General features: G+C 41.4%; 1 protein-coding gene across 2 annotated transcripts in view; it reads right to left on the reverse strand.

Annotated features, from left to right (window-relative positions):
* NXT2 (nuclear transport factor 2 like export factor 2) overlaps positions 1 to 15889 on the reverse strand; it is a 75193-nt gene that overhangs the window by 1793 nt on the left and 57511 nt on the right. Inside the window, exons 2-4 of one of the 2 annotated variants that reach the window (XM_040614189.1) lie at positions 11275 to 11404; positions 1846 to 1932; positions 382 to 526 (exon numbers count right to left, since the gene is read on the reverse strand). In XM_040614189.1, coding sequence (XP_040470123.1) covers positions 382 to 526; positions 1846 to 1863 — 163 coding nt within the window. In that variant the 5' untranslated portion in view covers positions 1864 to 1932; positions 11275 to 11404. Of the gene's footprint in view, positions 1 to 381; positions 527 to 1845; positions 1933 to 4227; positions 4601 to 11274; positions 11405 to 15889 lie in introns of those variants that run through there. The other variant, XM_040614190.1, reaches the window with a different exon arrangement.

Consider the following 15889-nt stretch of genomic DNA (forward strand, 5'->3'; position numbering starts at 1 on the left):
ATCAAAGTACATACAGGTTAATGATTTGTTCCACATTATACTGTAGGTCAGTATCAGAGGCTACAGTAGAGGTCTCTTGACTCCTAGACATTGTCAAGGACAACATAACCTGATAAGCCAGACTTTTTCAATACATGAAAATACATCACATCTGAACATGATCTGAACAAAAGAGTCCTTAACATATTTTCCCAGACATAAGAAGTGTGGAGTTGCTGCATCTCTTGATTTGTGCCTTATTTATACACAACTTGACATTTCAACCCGAAGTATTTTCTCTAAGCTTGTTCCAAAAGAAATATTAAGGGCTATTATAATTGCAGTTCACTTTCAACAGTTATAAAAAGACTGAAAAATAAGTAAATTGTAATACAAGCTTACCGTGAACAGGCTGGCAGTCCAAAACATTAACCTGGAATTCACTAGATGGCAACATTTCAAAAAATTTATTCAGTTCTTCTTGCCCAGACACTGCATTACCATTCCAAACTAGTGTTGCTTTGTCCAAATAAAGTCTTGTCAAAGCCTGTGTGATTACAAAAACACATATTCAGGGAAAATGTGTAAACACATACAATGGACAACATACAAAACTATTCTTTGCATCCTTATGCTGTGAATGATTGATTTCTTCTGTTACTTTGATAGATAAAATGCCCTCCTAAAATATTAGCTCCTTTTAACCATTAGTGCTCCTGACCAAGAATTAAAACTAACTGAAACAATATTCTCCTTTGTAAGTTACATAGTGACTCATACACCTCCAAATTTAAATAGTGATGAGATTCCTTTAACAAAGCTACTGGTAGAACTGAACTAGTTGCTGACAAAAGGCTAGTGCTACCTTTCCAGAATAAGATTATTGCTGACTTTTTTTTTTTTTTTTTTTTTTTAGGGATGTGTGCACACAACAGCTTATGGCAGGGAAGTGTAATTTCAGGTAAAAAAAAAGTAGTGAACAAGGCCAGGAAGAGCGGTCCTCTTCCAACAATGCTGCACAGTAACATAAAATCCTCTACAGGGCAGTCTAAGAGGAACAGAGGTCTCAACTTGGCCGGTACAATACATGCTAACCAACTCTCAGGTGCTTTCAAGTGCAACGCTAGTTAAAAAAGCAAGTAAATAGGGCAGTTACCTGCAGCAGTAGATCAGAGCTTCTCAAATGTTTCCTAAGCAGTATGAGTTCGTAACAGTTGAGTAACTGCCCAACTCTCCTTCAAACCATTGATACATCTCTGCCTAACCTACTTACGTGCAAAATGACTATGAAGTAACGTGCAACTGCTGATATTTTCACATAATCTAAAAGTTATTAATTAAATTACCATCAGAATACATCTAAAATTCCAAAGAACAGTCTCCACAGCTCTCTTTTGGTGCAAATACCTGATATGACAATACATCAACACGGTTCATGAACACTTTCAGAGCCAGACGGAGTAGTTTCCACTTCACCCTCAGGCACTCCCACAATACACCCAGAAACAGAAGTGGTAACTTCTGTTCTGAAAAAAATAAGCTAAATCCTGACCTCAGAGACAGAGAAAGCAAGTTTTTATCTGCCTGTACTGACCAATTCCTGTACGTGTAAAACGCAGCTGGACACTAACTGAACTATTACCACGAAGAAGTCTAAAGCACTTTTTAAAAGGGCCCCCTTTTACAACAGTGCCACACAGTAACATGAAGTCTCCTACAGGGCAATCTAAGAGGAACAGAGGTCTCAACTTGGCCAATACAATACACAATAACCAACTTTCAGGTGCTTTTAAGTGTAATGCTACTTGGAAAAGCAAGCAAAAAATGCATACAACTGTTCTAACTATCGTCAAAATCTCTACATACCCTTCTTCTTTTATCCATTGTCTCATAATAAATGTTGACAAATTCATCTGCAGCTCTACAAGCTTGATCCACATAGGTTTTGAAATCCTGGAGAGAAAAAAAAAACCATACCAAATTACTTAAAGTTAGGCAATTTTATGCAGCCTAGTCATCTACACTATTTCTCCAGCAAGTCACTTTGGTTGGTATTTTCCATCATCACTGAAAGATGATGTCAAACAATGTTCAAATTTATTCCAAACTCCTTTTCTACTTTCAGGAGGTACCAGTTTTCAGCCAGGTGACAATTTTAGGATCTATTTTGAATGTTTATATATTTATTGTATTTAAATTTTAACTATTTACATTGAAAAATGGGCTACAGCTGGCTGCAAGTGGTGTGAACGTGCAAGTATTCCATGAAAATATTTGTGATAGCTGTTCTGAAATAAAAGTTAAGGAAGAAGATTTACTCAGCATATTTCTGAAAATTAGCAAGAACCTCATCACAATGACAATGCCACCAGTGTCTCATTTTTTAAAAACACCTATACATATACACATATGTAAAGTGTGATAATACAAAATTGGATATACAGATCAAAAATATGAGAGAGAGAGAACATGCACAAACATTAGATGTATTCCAATATCAACCACACCAGCACTACATCCACAGGTAAAACCCAAACACTTCTTCTCACATCTCATTATTTTCCTTTTATTTCTCTCCTTCTAGTCATCCACAGGTGCCAGCCTTTGTTGTCACACCACTGCACTGTGATCTCATTCAGTTACTTGTTCAGTTTGTTTAGGTGTTTGGCCCTTGAACTGAGAACCTGAACTGTTCAGAATGTTCAGCCTGTTGCACAGACCCTGACCTGTGACATCCAGGAAAGCAGATTCCAAACTTTCTGTCTGTACATTTATAAAACTGCATTTGGTTCTGTTATGGTATTTTGTTTCAAATATTATCATATATCATTATTCTATTTCACTATTATGTTCTGAATATTTGCAACTCAATCAATACTTCACAACTTACCTTCTTACATTTTCTTGGCCATCTTTAATGAACATACATCTGAACTTCCACAAACTCCCCCAGCACTGCCACAAGAAACCCTTCTACTCAAAGAAACCTCCATACTGCAAAATATTTACTGGCCTATCAAATAATCCCTGCTTACTCCACAGCAACAAACACTCTCACCTTCCTACATACTATTCTTTTGATCTCCCTCTGTAAGGACATGAGCCTGCTCTTCATCTTCCTATCTTTGCCAGTAATTTCCAAACCCACCAACCAATTCCAAACAAACACGACAAAACAGTCTTCAAGATGCTGTATTCCAGCAAATGCAAAGAGAAACTCCTTGGCATCAAGAGACGAAGAATATTAGACAACCACCCTCGTTAAGGTAACTGTGATTATAACAGCCTGTGACGTTATTCAGAGCAGATGGCTGTTACCTCTCAGGCAGCCACACCTGGACACAAACACTTTCTAACCAGCAGCCAAACATACTGTTGTTTAGCTGCCAAACAGACAGAACGGGTGTGAGGGACAGCATTAAAGAAATACCAGGAGATGGGAATGAGATGTTAGGGTACCTGCAATATAAGTCGAATGGAAAATATGCTTTGTTAGTTTTCACGCTCCAGACAGGCTCTTTATAACCATTGCCTGGAATATGTTTTTAAATTCTGAGAACAGTTTAGGTTGGAAGAAACTTCTGGATGTCATCTGGTCCAAATCCCTGCTCAAAGCTAAGCCAACTTCAAAGCTCAATCTAAGTTCAAAGTTAGAGCTGACTGCCTGGTGTCCTATCGCCAGTCATGTGTCAAAACATCTCCGAGGATGGAGATTTCACAGCTTCTTTGGACTCCTGTTCCAGTATCTAACCACCTCACTTGGGAATCCTTCTTCCTAACATTTAGCAGGAAAGCCATAACTAAAGAAACCAACCAAGCAACCAAAAAAAACCCCCCAAACCCCCAACAAAACCAACCACACCCATTTGAAGGCTCTGAGGACAATTCCAAGACGTTAGCCGATTTACATGGCCTCTGCACACGGTCTCTGTAAGACACAACCTGCTGCCCGGCCTTGGGCCTCTCTACAAGGATGCTGGCGGCGAAGGCGGGAGGGCCGGGGAACCGGCCGGAGAGACACGGGAACCGTCTCTGCCCCGGGAGCAGCAGGGGCTGAGACGCAGTGGGACGGCGCCAGGCGCACGGCCCTGCACCGGGCCGCTTCCCCCGCTCCCGCCCGGGCCCGCAGGCCAGGCTCCCGGCCCCGCCGGCGGCCTCCTCGGAGACACACGGCCCGCGGCGGCGAGGCCACGGCACCCCGCAGCCTCAGAACCACGACCCTCCCGGCGCGGCGCGGCGCGGACTCACCACTGAGGCGGCCATAGCGGTCCCCGGCGCGGGCGAGCGCCGGATGTGGCTGTGCGCGGCCCGCCGCTTCCGGCCCACGGCATCGGCCTTCCTGTGCCGCCGGGCCGCTGCGCTGAGCCGGACCACGCGAGTCGGCCCCGGCGCTTCGGCGGAGCGAGCTGGGTCTTCGGAACTGCTGGGGGGCGCTGGCTGGGAAAGGGAAGCCAGAACTGCCGGATAGTGGAGCGGGACTGGCTTCCGCTTGGCTTCGGGGCAGCCGCAGGCAGGCTGGGCCTGCGGCGCCCGGGAGAGGCCTGCCGGGGGGGGCAGGGTGGCCTTCCGAGGGAGCGGCTCGGGCTGCGCAGAGCTGGGGCTGTAGCTCGGGCACGGAGCGGCCGGCTCGGGCGGCGGCGGCTCAGCGACGGAGCGGCCGGCTGGGGCACGGAGCGGCGGCTCGGGCTCGGAGCGGCTGCGCACGGCTGGGCCCGGCAGCGCGCCGCGGGGTTGCCGTGGTGATGTGCCGGGTCTGACGGTATAACGGCCGCGTCGTCACACAGCGCGGGCCTGGGCCGGGGCGCAGCACAGGCCCATCAGGTAGCCTCTCTGCAGTGCCTTCCAGCCACAGCAAATAATTAATACTTTTAGGAATAAAACCCCCACGAGTTTGGGTACTTCCAACATCATCCAGAGTTGTGAAGTTGCTCAAGAAGTCCTGCATGCTTTGCTACAAGTGGTTGATGGTATTTAAGTGATCGGTACGTTAACTTTTGAATGCAAATGAGAACAAAGATGCCTTATGTACCCTGGCCAATAGCCTGTGTGGAAAAGCACACATAATAGCTACTGGCAGGATAGCATGAGTGCAAGTTGCCATCACAGAGGACACAGTCACAGGCCCTGTACATGTGTCTGGAAGACTGTGCATGTAAAAACAGGTCAGTGCATAAAGCCCCTGATTTTACAGACATTTTAGATCTCTGTGCTTTTCCTGTATGCACCTTTTCTCCCCATGGCTGCCATCGCTCACAGCAGAGACCTCCTGACATCCCAGGCCTGCACACCTGCCACTGGGAGGGAGCCAGGCAAGGGCATGAAGGTCACTTTATTATTATTTTTCTTTCCCCCTGGAACAAGCCGAGTCATAAGGCTGGCTGGTTAAATCTTCATCATGCAGTGAATAACAGGAAAAGACTTGATGAAACTCAAGAGGTCTGCAGTTAATTTCTAAAGATGATGTGGAGCAGGCTGGGAAGAAATCATACTGAAGGTGATAAACACTCGGGGAATGGAAAGGTGCATCTGTGATGGGCTGCTGGGAGAGGAATGAGTTTGGGTCAGGGCAGCTGAGGCTGTGCCCTTTAGTATACTGGATGACATCCAGCAGTGTCAGCTGTATACTCGTCTGTCATTGCTGTACAGGAGTTGTATCCCTATGAAACAGCATATCCTGCTGAATTAACAACTGCTTCATGCAGATTGCATAATACAAAAATTCAAACATCCTCCCCTTGGAAATCTCACGTGTCACTACATCACCATATTATCTATTTGCCTCAAGTTAATAAAAGTAGTTCATTAAACCTCTCGCATAAAAAGAAAAGCAATCATCAATTTCTAAATAGAAAAACAAAGCACTGAATTTATATGTGATTTGTTCAAGGTCACAAAGGGAAACAATTCCAGAACTGAAAACTGCAATTCTAATGTTTTACCTTCATCACATAAACATCTTCACTCCATTCTGAGATATATCAGTGTAAAATTTAAAAAGAAAAATCACTCCCATCTGATATGTCCATTATCTATTTCATGTTTATTTTCATCATATTGATGACAACATGTCTAAAAAGGTAGCGTCATGTTCCTTTTCTAAAAATTGGATTTGTAGGAAATGACCTGTAAATTCTAGTGGACTGAAGAAATTGCATTTGTGTTATCACAGAGACTGTGAGCAATCTGGACAAAACAATAGAGATGAGGTAAGTATCTGTAAAAGCCTTACCTCTGCATTTACTCATGCATCTATGAAACCTGGAAGTGTAACAGGCTTAGCACAAGCCTTGCTGCTAGCAGATTGTGCAAAGTTCTTTCAAACGCGCTAAAATAAGTATCTGAGAGAAAAAAACCAAACTCTCATTTATCAATGGCTGCTCCAACAAAAGAAGTAATGTATAGAGAATAAATCAGAAACAGTAGAAACTGAAGTAGCCAATTAGTTCACAAGCCCTTCTGTCAGGTCAGGATTTTTCTCTACAGATTTTTCATTCAGAAATACTTGACGCAGTGGGATCATTATAGTTTCTTTGGCAACAGTTAATCAGAAGAACGCTTCTCAGCAGGATTCAGTGCAGACTCTGCTGGAAATCAGGAAGGTAGATAACGTGAAGTTTCTCTATGCTTATTGCCTGCCTGCCTCAGCACTACTCATTATTCAGTGAAGTAATGTCTCAAATGGAAGGTGAATGGGAATGGGCATGAAATTAATTCTGAGCTACTTCTGAAGATAACAAAAATATGGATATAATTTTAGAGTAATAGCTTCTTGCTGGGATCAGCTAATTGAGGAAAAAATGAGAATAATACTTCTTTCTTAAGACCAAGCAGTATGAGAGTCCTGGTTCAAAATATTACTGTGAAAGAGGCACTTCGTGGCTCACAACAGTGGCCAAAATGTATTCAGGTCTAAACTTTTTGAAAAACTGAGATTAAAGGAAATAAAGAGAAAACCACCGCCATACCCCACCACCACCCCACCCCAGTATTTAATTAAAAAAATAAGAGCAGCAAGAAATTTACAGTATTTGCAAGTGGTGTGGAAACTGCTTAAAGACATTAGAAATACGGAATGCATGCCACCTAGCAGACATGCTTTACAAAGGACCAAAAATGTCCAGAATGCTTAATAACAGGCCAATGTAGAGAACTGGAAGTACAGAAACATCCTCAAAAAAATTAAGTTGCTTCCAAATGGAGACAAACCCCATAAAGTTTGGCTAGTAAGATTTAAAAAGGAAGTAAGGCAAATGAAAAAGTGTCCTGAGAAACATTTCACTAAGGCAGAAATACTATGAATGAAATCCTTTTTCAGACACATCAAAAGCAAGAAATCTTGCCAGAAAATCTGTAAGGCCAACAAGTGATCAGTGAGCACCAAAAGACAGGAAGACAAGACTGCAGAAAGCTAAACAAAATCTTCAAGTCTTTGATCACCATGAAGGAGTTTATAAAGTATCTTATATTAGAGCCTTTCTTAAAAAAAGGGAATGAAATGGAATATGGTTCATGAAGTGCAATGTCAGTACAAAAGGTGTTAGAACAAAAAAAACCCACAACAAAAACCTGCTGGAACAAAAAATAGTAAGCTGGAGAAGGAACGTTCACAAGGGCATGTAGTGATAGGACAAGGGGCAACGGCTTTAAGCTGAAAGAGGGGAGATTTAGATTAGATATTAGGAAGAAATTCTTCACCGTGAGGGTGGTGAGACACTGGCTCAGGCTGTGGCAGCTGTGGGTGCCCCATCCCTGGCAGTGCCCAAGGCCAGGCTGGACGGGGCTCTGGGCAACCTGGTCTGGTGGAAGGTGTCCCTGCCCGTGGCAGGGGGGTGCAACTAGATGGGCTTTAAGGTCCCTTCCAACCCAAACCAGTCTATGATTCTATAAAATCCATAAAACAAATAGTGACAAGTTATATGCCAGATTATGTGCTCCTAAAGGATGTACTAACCATGGTATGTAATCTGTAATTTATAATAGGCTCTGTCCTCAAGGAATGGAAGGTGGCAAACTGCAGGCCAGCTTTCTAAAACAGCTGTAAGATGGACCTGTAAATCTGGTGTCTGTCCTATGCAAATTTGTAGAAATTATACTAAAGAACAGAATTGGCAGGTTCTTGGATAAACACAACTTATTAGAGTAGACTCAACACAGTTCTTTAAGAAGTTATTCTTCAAAAATGTGTTAGTTCTTCAAAAGAGACAACACTTATGGAGGTAAAGAGCTTTGCTAGTGAACAATGCTTCTTCCACTCCACGATTTCTTTAAAATTTCAGGTTTTGCTAATCCATGATTCTAGAATTACTTGGAAGCAGTTAAGTAGTTTTTATATGAAATAGTTTATTTAAACGTACAAGTTCAAGTACCATTCCAAATGACGCTGGCGGAACAATGAGACTCTCTGCTTACCTTCCCTCACTTTGTTACCCAACTCAGCTACTAAGAATCTTCGTAGCATTTTGCTGGCATTTTTGCTGGCTGAGCAAAATTAGACTTCCAGAACACTAACCTAAACCTGACTCCCTGAAAATATATTTTCTTTACTTCAAATGTACCGTTTGCCAAGGAAACAAAGGAGTCCATCTGAAACATATAAAAGACTTTCTGCAAGACTCCTTCACTTGCTTTCCCTTGAGCCAGCCTTTAAGTTGGGTGTTTAAGTCCTAAGAGTAGTATGAGTAGACAGAATTTTCACTTTGTGATGAACAAATTATGGCCATTCTGTATATTGTCCAGATATTCCCTAAATATGCATTTGGATTTAGTTCAAGTAACAGCCAAGTGCAACTCATAATTTCTCTTCAAAAGCCCAGATATTCCTAACAGTTTCTCAGCCTTTATTTCCAATACCTCAAGCCAATTTACCCACGCTCCCCAGCCCTTTATATTCCAGAAGGAACACATACTCCTAGAATATGCACCTCTACTACACCCACTTACCATACGGAAGCCAAATTTTGAGTTAGTCTAGATCTTACAGAACAAATCAGAGGCAAAAAAATGTGGCTTTGTTGAAATAGCTGGGATCAGCTATTACATGTGAGATGAACTTAGATATATGGGATATTTCTGATTCTATAATCAATAATGTTAAAGTTGAAACTTATGAGTTGCTGGAATTCTTCCCAAATAGCCAATACATGAACAATGGATTAAAATGGTAATCACAACTAAATGGCAAATAGGATGACTTTATCGCTGTATCTGTACGGAGACATGAAGTAATTCTTACAAGTGACTGCTTTATAACTTCAGCCAAATTTACTCAAAATATCGTAACTAATGATATGTAAAAATGTATTAAGCTTTCAGAAATGCATTCAGCCATCTGGGTTAGGTCAGATTTTCTTTTTACTGGCTGATCAATTAAAATCAATCAAAATTGACAGCAAAGTGCTGGATAATTTCAGAATCATTGAAAAAATGCACAGATTTTTATTACGAATTATTTTGATACTGGGCAAATAATGACCACAGAATGAATGTAGAATTCAGTCTCCAACAAGATGAAAAGAGTTCACATTTTTCCCACAGAATCCTCACCTGAAAATTATGCACACTTACATTCGTAGCCATACAAAAATGAAGCCAGATTGCATATCACTAGGCCACTTTTCAAACTAACTTTGTACTGTGTCACAGAAAACGGATATTTCTGTAATGACTTCAGTAGCAGACTAAAATGAGGTTTTTAGGCCCTGATTACCCTTGATTAAATTAACAGTCCTTAGTTTTGCAAATAGTCTTGCTGGACTTGGATTAATGCACTTGTAATTTTCAAGGGTTTGTAATTTATTCCACTTTAAGGTTACATAATTAACACTGGCAGATTTCAAATAGAATATCCTCTATGAAAAGAACCCAAGAAACTACTGTGCTTCTTAATTTATTGATTCAGAGTATATGTAATATTACTGAAATCATAACACGCTTGAACTCAGCAGGTTCAAAATCTCACTGCAATGTTGTATACAACAATGATGGGCAAGTCCAGGAGGCAGCAGAAGGCAAGGTTCCCGCAAATATCAGTAGCTACTCTACTGAACAGAGACCAGAAAAACCATCCATGGCCTATGTCAGTGATTAAAATTAAACTGGTATGTTCACCCTCTTATTAGGTTTATCAGCCTTACTGATTGCATACTGCATACAGCATCCTTGTTAACAATGTCCAATTAACAGTTCAAAGATTTAGCATGTGTAGTGACATTATCCAGAAGAATTTCCTCAAGGTCTGTGATTCACACAACGCTTCAGCTGTCAAGCTGGTAGAACAGTATCTTTAAAGGTCGTCATGCAGTCATATAGATCATACACGCTATTCTCTAAGACCATGAATCTTTTAGAATAGTGAGTGGTTCTTGTGTAACACAGTATTCTCAACTTTTGTTAAAGTTACCAAAATATGTAGTAATGTTACCCAGATGTATAAAGGTTTAAGGAACTGTCTCCTAACACAAGGGAAGCAACTGACAGGAGCCATACCCAGACTGGTTCTGATTAATGCAATGCCTATGAAATTGGATCATGACTCACTGTTTGAGAGTTTTGCTTAAGCAAGGGCTAAATGAGAACTCAAAGATTTGATCTGTTTATTTTAATGGGAACTGGGAGTGGGTCTCAGGTGCTCAGCACATTCACGCTTGGACCTTATATACTGGATACAAAAATACTGCTAAAGCTGGAGTTTGATTTATTGAACTACAGTGGACTTAATAAGGCTGGGTTTGGCCAGTTCATTCTCAACGTAAAAGGCATATTACTCTGGATAGACCCAGGCAGAACCTGTGTTTGTTACAATTCCATAGGGGCTCTGGACTACGCACCACTCCATCTCAAATTCCTGTCACACCAGAACTGGAGGAATGTAATGACTCTTATCCTGATAAATACCTCTCTTGTTTCTTAAAGAAAACCAGGACTTGCTATATATTGAAGTGATAACTGTTCCGCTGACCCACTGGGATATGGTGAGATCAAGTACAAATAACTGTTCTCTTTTAATCCATGTCAAAGCACTCCCAAGTGGGGATAAATTTTCAGAACAGGTCAGTTCAAAGTGTCACCGCAGTTGCTAGATAAAGAAATTTTAAAATCCTATCCGTTTCATTAGGTAATGAAACAGCATTTGAGCTCTTAAGAAAATCTGGCCGTATGTATGTAAAACCTAGGAAAACGTGTGTATTACAGCGGACTCCACAACAGTTAAATGTAGCAAGCTGATAGATGAAGTGTGTATATGTGCACTCAGATATATGTATAGATAAACTAGAAGGAGGGAGCCTATAGTCTCACCTTTACGGCTTGTAAGGTAGTTCTGTTTGCACTTGTCCTTTTATCTCAAAATTTTAGACTGAAATACTGATGATGGTTTCAGCAGTATATTGTATCACTTAGCAGTGTAGTATCACCTCTCCATTGTGTCCTGTAAAAACAAAACAAAGATGTTGCAAGTAGCTATTACCAAGATATCTGAAGTACGCAATACCTATACAATGCCTTGCATCATACACATGAGCTGAGAAGGATTTTATACAAGCATCACTTGCACCGCATGACCATGGTTTTCTTTAACTTGTGTGCAGCTGAACCAGCACACTCCATAATCTTTTCTCATTGGGGCTGCAAGCGTAGCTGCAATAGTTTGGCTGGCCCTTTTTCCTGTCTCCATCAAGTACTGCTCAGTTCTCACTAAAGCCTGGAAAGAAGAATGCCTTTTTTGCATCCAGTTTTCCTGTTAAATAACTTGACCTTACATAGTGAGATTACATTCTGAAGACAAATTCTATGAAACACCGGGAAGCATCTCCAGTTTTGGAGCACTAGTAAAATGAGCCTGATTCTAGACCTCACCCTAGGAGACGTTTATCAGGCTAAGAGACAGAACAAGAAGACTTTGATTTCAAATGGCAGTAGCACTTTGCTTCCCAAACTAATGGAAAATGAGAAGAAAAAATCTGAGCTACGACACGACTTCTCAACCTGTTCTAAATTGCACTAGGTGTCCACCAGAATCTGGAAAAAAAAGTCCTGTGAGACTTAATGGCTGTTGTTGTCCTCTCCTTCTGTCCAGGTCAGAGTATCAGATATTTATGGGTAACAGGAGATGGAAGATGAGTTCCTTTTGCATTGATACTTTCAATAAAACCAGCATTTTTTTAAAGTCAGAAACACAAACAAGAAAAATGAAGTTTTGTTTGTGAAAAAATTTTCCTGTGTTTTTGGTCAAAAGCAATTTTTCTTCCAATTTTCAGGTGTCTGTTTCCCCCCCCCCCCCCAATATCTTTTCCCCTTCAAAAAAAGAAAGAGATGTCTTTCGAGAATAGTCTAATTTAGTTTAAAATCAATTTTCATAAAAAATAATTTTTAATGAATAACTTTTGGATCAGCTATAGATAGAGCACTAACCACTCCACATTATAGATTTAATAGAACTACGGCACAAAGCTCATTCAGATGAGAAAGGCCTGCAGGGTTAGAATTATGGTTTATATGCTGTCTGAAATCATTAGTTCAGGTCAGCTTGTAGCATATTCTGAGCTCAATTTACATTTGGCTCAGACTTGAATGCTGGGCATCAGTAGGTAGGCCACAGCAATTAACTGGTTAGTGGGATGACTTAACAACAATCAAATGCTAAGTAATATTTCTCCAGGCCAAATGTACCTGTGACCATTTAAGGAATCATTTTCCAGCGAGGAACCACTTACTTCCAGCTGGAAGAGTTTTGTCACTTGCTTTTTTTTATAGATGGAAGAGTTACGAAAATCTTGTATGATTATTAATGGAGTACATGCCTTCAGAACATGAAAATGTTTTACTTTTATACCCTGAATACTGTAAAATATTTAGCATCGTCTGAGCATCTAAACTGTGGTTCTATGATCAGTTGAGCTTCTTGCCCACTGTATGCTCAGCAAGCTAAAATGGATCAAAGTGTGGTCTTGCAAGCAACAGATGGCAAATAAAGGTAAGTAGCTGCAGTTTATGGCCAGGATGAGAAGGGGAGGGAGGGAAGACAGGTCAGACAGACAAGTGTAGGGTCCTGCGCTAGGGAGGAACAACTCCCTCTACCAGTACAGGCTGGGGCTGACCTGCTGGGGACAGCTCTGTGGAGAAGGACCCGGGAGTCCCGGTGGACAGCAAGTTGCCCATGGGCCAGCAGTGTGCCTGTGTGGCCAGGAAGGCCAGTGGGATCCTGGGGAGCGTTGGGAGGCGCAGGGCCAGCAGGTTGAGGGAGGTGATCCTCCCCCTCTGCTCTGTCCTGGTGAGGCCACATCTGGAGTGCTGGGCCCAGTGCTGGGCTCCCCAGTTCAAGAGGGCCAGGGAACTGCTGGAGAGGGTCCAGGGGAGCGCTATGACGATGATGATGAGGGGGCTGAAGCATCTCCCTTGTGAGGGGAGGTTGAGAGAGCTGGGCCTGTTTAGCCTGGAGAAGGGAAGGCTGAGAGGGGATCTTATCAGTGCCTACAAATCTCTTAAAGGTGAGTGTCAGGATGGGGCCAGGCTCTTTTCAGTGGTGCCCAGTGACATGACAAGGGGCAACAAGCACAAACAGCAACACAGGTGGTTCCACCTGAACAGGAGGAAAAACTTTACCCTGAGGGTGGCAGAGCCCTGGGACAGGCTGCCCAGAGAGGCTGTGAGGGCTCCTGCTCTGGAGACATTCACAACCTGCCTGGACATGACCTGTGCGTAGCTGACCCTGCTGTAGCAGGGGGTTGGACTAGATGATCTCCAGAAGTTCCTTCCAGCACTGACCATTCTGTGATTCTGAGAAGAGCAGCAATGCACTGTTATGCTGCTCATGTTATGTTGTGAAGTGATACCTTGTGGCTGCCACATGAATTTGACATGGATGCAACCCACTGCCAAAAAAACGTGGTCCCGTTTTTCCTCCTGTGCTATCCTCAGTTCTGCATTCCCATTACTTCCTTTCTGCCTTCATTTGTGTAGATATTTGCCAAGACTGATTTGACTGAAAATCATGCGATTGTTGGGTTGATTTTCTGTTCATTTCCCTCATCTATGCTGGCACAAGGAGGGCGATGGAAGCACACTTAGGGCAGGACTGCCCTTTCAGGCAGCAGCAGGCATTCAGGTCAGCTTACAGCAGCTGCCGAAGCACACCCAGCAAGCCAACAAGTGAGTAAATAAAACCGACTGTAGAGGTTTTCAGTCAAGTTGGCAAAACTGTGAACATCAAGCAGGCAGTAGAAATGGTTGCCGTGTTATAGTGTTTTATTAAATGATCTTTCAGTTTGTATAATGGAAGCTTTTCTAGTTAGACAGGTGAGGGTATTTTCAATACTTACATATGTCAGAAATTATTTTGACAATGTATCTGACTGCTTGGAAGCCTAATTTTCTCTAAATCCATACCTGAAAAACCATATACTTTTAATGGGATAACTTCAATATAGTGAAAGTACACTCATTAACTCACTGTAGACCATGTTGCTGCTTGGCACATCTGCTAAAAAAACCCCTTCCATCACAAGATAATAATCCACACTGAGAGCACCTGTAAACTCACTGACATCTGGGGTGGTCTCTCCTAAATGTTGAACACACTAACCTGATAATTTTAATCTCACATCGGACTAATTAGGAATTATTTAGTACAAGCAATGAAGTTGGAATGTGGTACATCTTAATGTGAGGAAAGAATCAAGCTCACTGTTTTCACTTTGGGAACGCGGATAGCAAAGAGTACTGATGAAAGATAACTCTAAAGGAGATTAATTAGCTTCTCCCCACAAGTATAAACAACTAAATTGTTTCAGGGATATAAACTGGAACCTGTTTTATTCCTCTTCATGACATAGATTATGACACATAGATTGGAAAACAGTCAAATTCCATTGGCAAAGCCAGTACATCTATTTTTATCTGCTGAGTTACTTGCTAAATTATACAGGAAAAAATGTTGTATTGGATTTTACAACCTGCTTCTCTTATCCTAATAGCTTGCTAACTTACATTCCATAAGCTTCATCTATATATCTTTCATTTACAGCTTAATGAAATCAACAAACTAAATCAGTGGAGCCCATTAATTCTATAGAAAGGTCTTAGGTCTCTAGGGAAGGAACAGAAATCTTCACTGAAACAGATTCATCCTCACCTAATCGTCTATTTCTATGGTCTTGTGCATGGCCAGAGTAAAGAAAAGACAAAGCCCAAAGAGAAATTGGCTGTATGAATGCCTGGAGCCACCTAACTGCCACAGAATAATGACAACTGAAAAAAGAACCCATGAAGTGACATACAACACAAGATAAGCACTAGCACCCCAAAACATTGACTCATATACCTTTTGCTTCACAAATACTTTAAGAAAGATAGTTGGAAGGCAACCTGATGTCAGTGGAACACTTAAACAAGAGATACAAAAACACAAACCACAATAAAGAGAAACAGAAATCACTTATCACCTCTTTTTCTGACTCTGTTTTCAATGCTTTGGTAATATTGATTGATCCTGAGAGATATACAGATCAGCAAATGGTGGGAGACTGTTGTTATTTTGCAGCAATGATGCATTATTTTATGGTTTGTTGTCAACAATTTACAGTGTACTTTTTAGAAAAGGGATTATTTACAATTTTTTTTTTTACATTACAGTTTTTACATTTTATTACATTATTGTCTCTTCCAGAATGTTTTAGAAATAAATGTGAAACTACCAGGAATATTCAGGGGGATTCAGTCGACAAAATGTTCCTTCTTTTCCCCTTTGATATTTGAGAAGGTGAAGTGTTAGAAATACGTTGCCTCATTAAAATGAGGCAACACTTGTTAATTGGCAAATAAGCATACTGTCTCCTAAGTGTTGACTGAAATCCAGGTTTTGAATTTGTACTAAAGCCTGGAACCACAAGAAACTATTGTGACCTGAGTACCACAT

Source organism: Falco naumanni, chromosome 14 (assembly GCF_017639655.2).
Source record: "Falco naumanni isolate bFalNau1 chromosome 14, bFalNau1.pat, whole genome shotgun sequence".
In the NCBI taxonomy this organism is placed as follows: Eukaryota; Metazoa; Chordata; class Aves; order Falconiformes; family Falconidae; genus Falco; species Falco naumanni.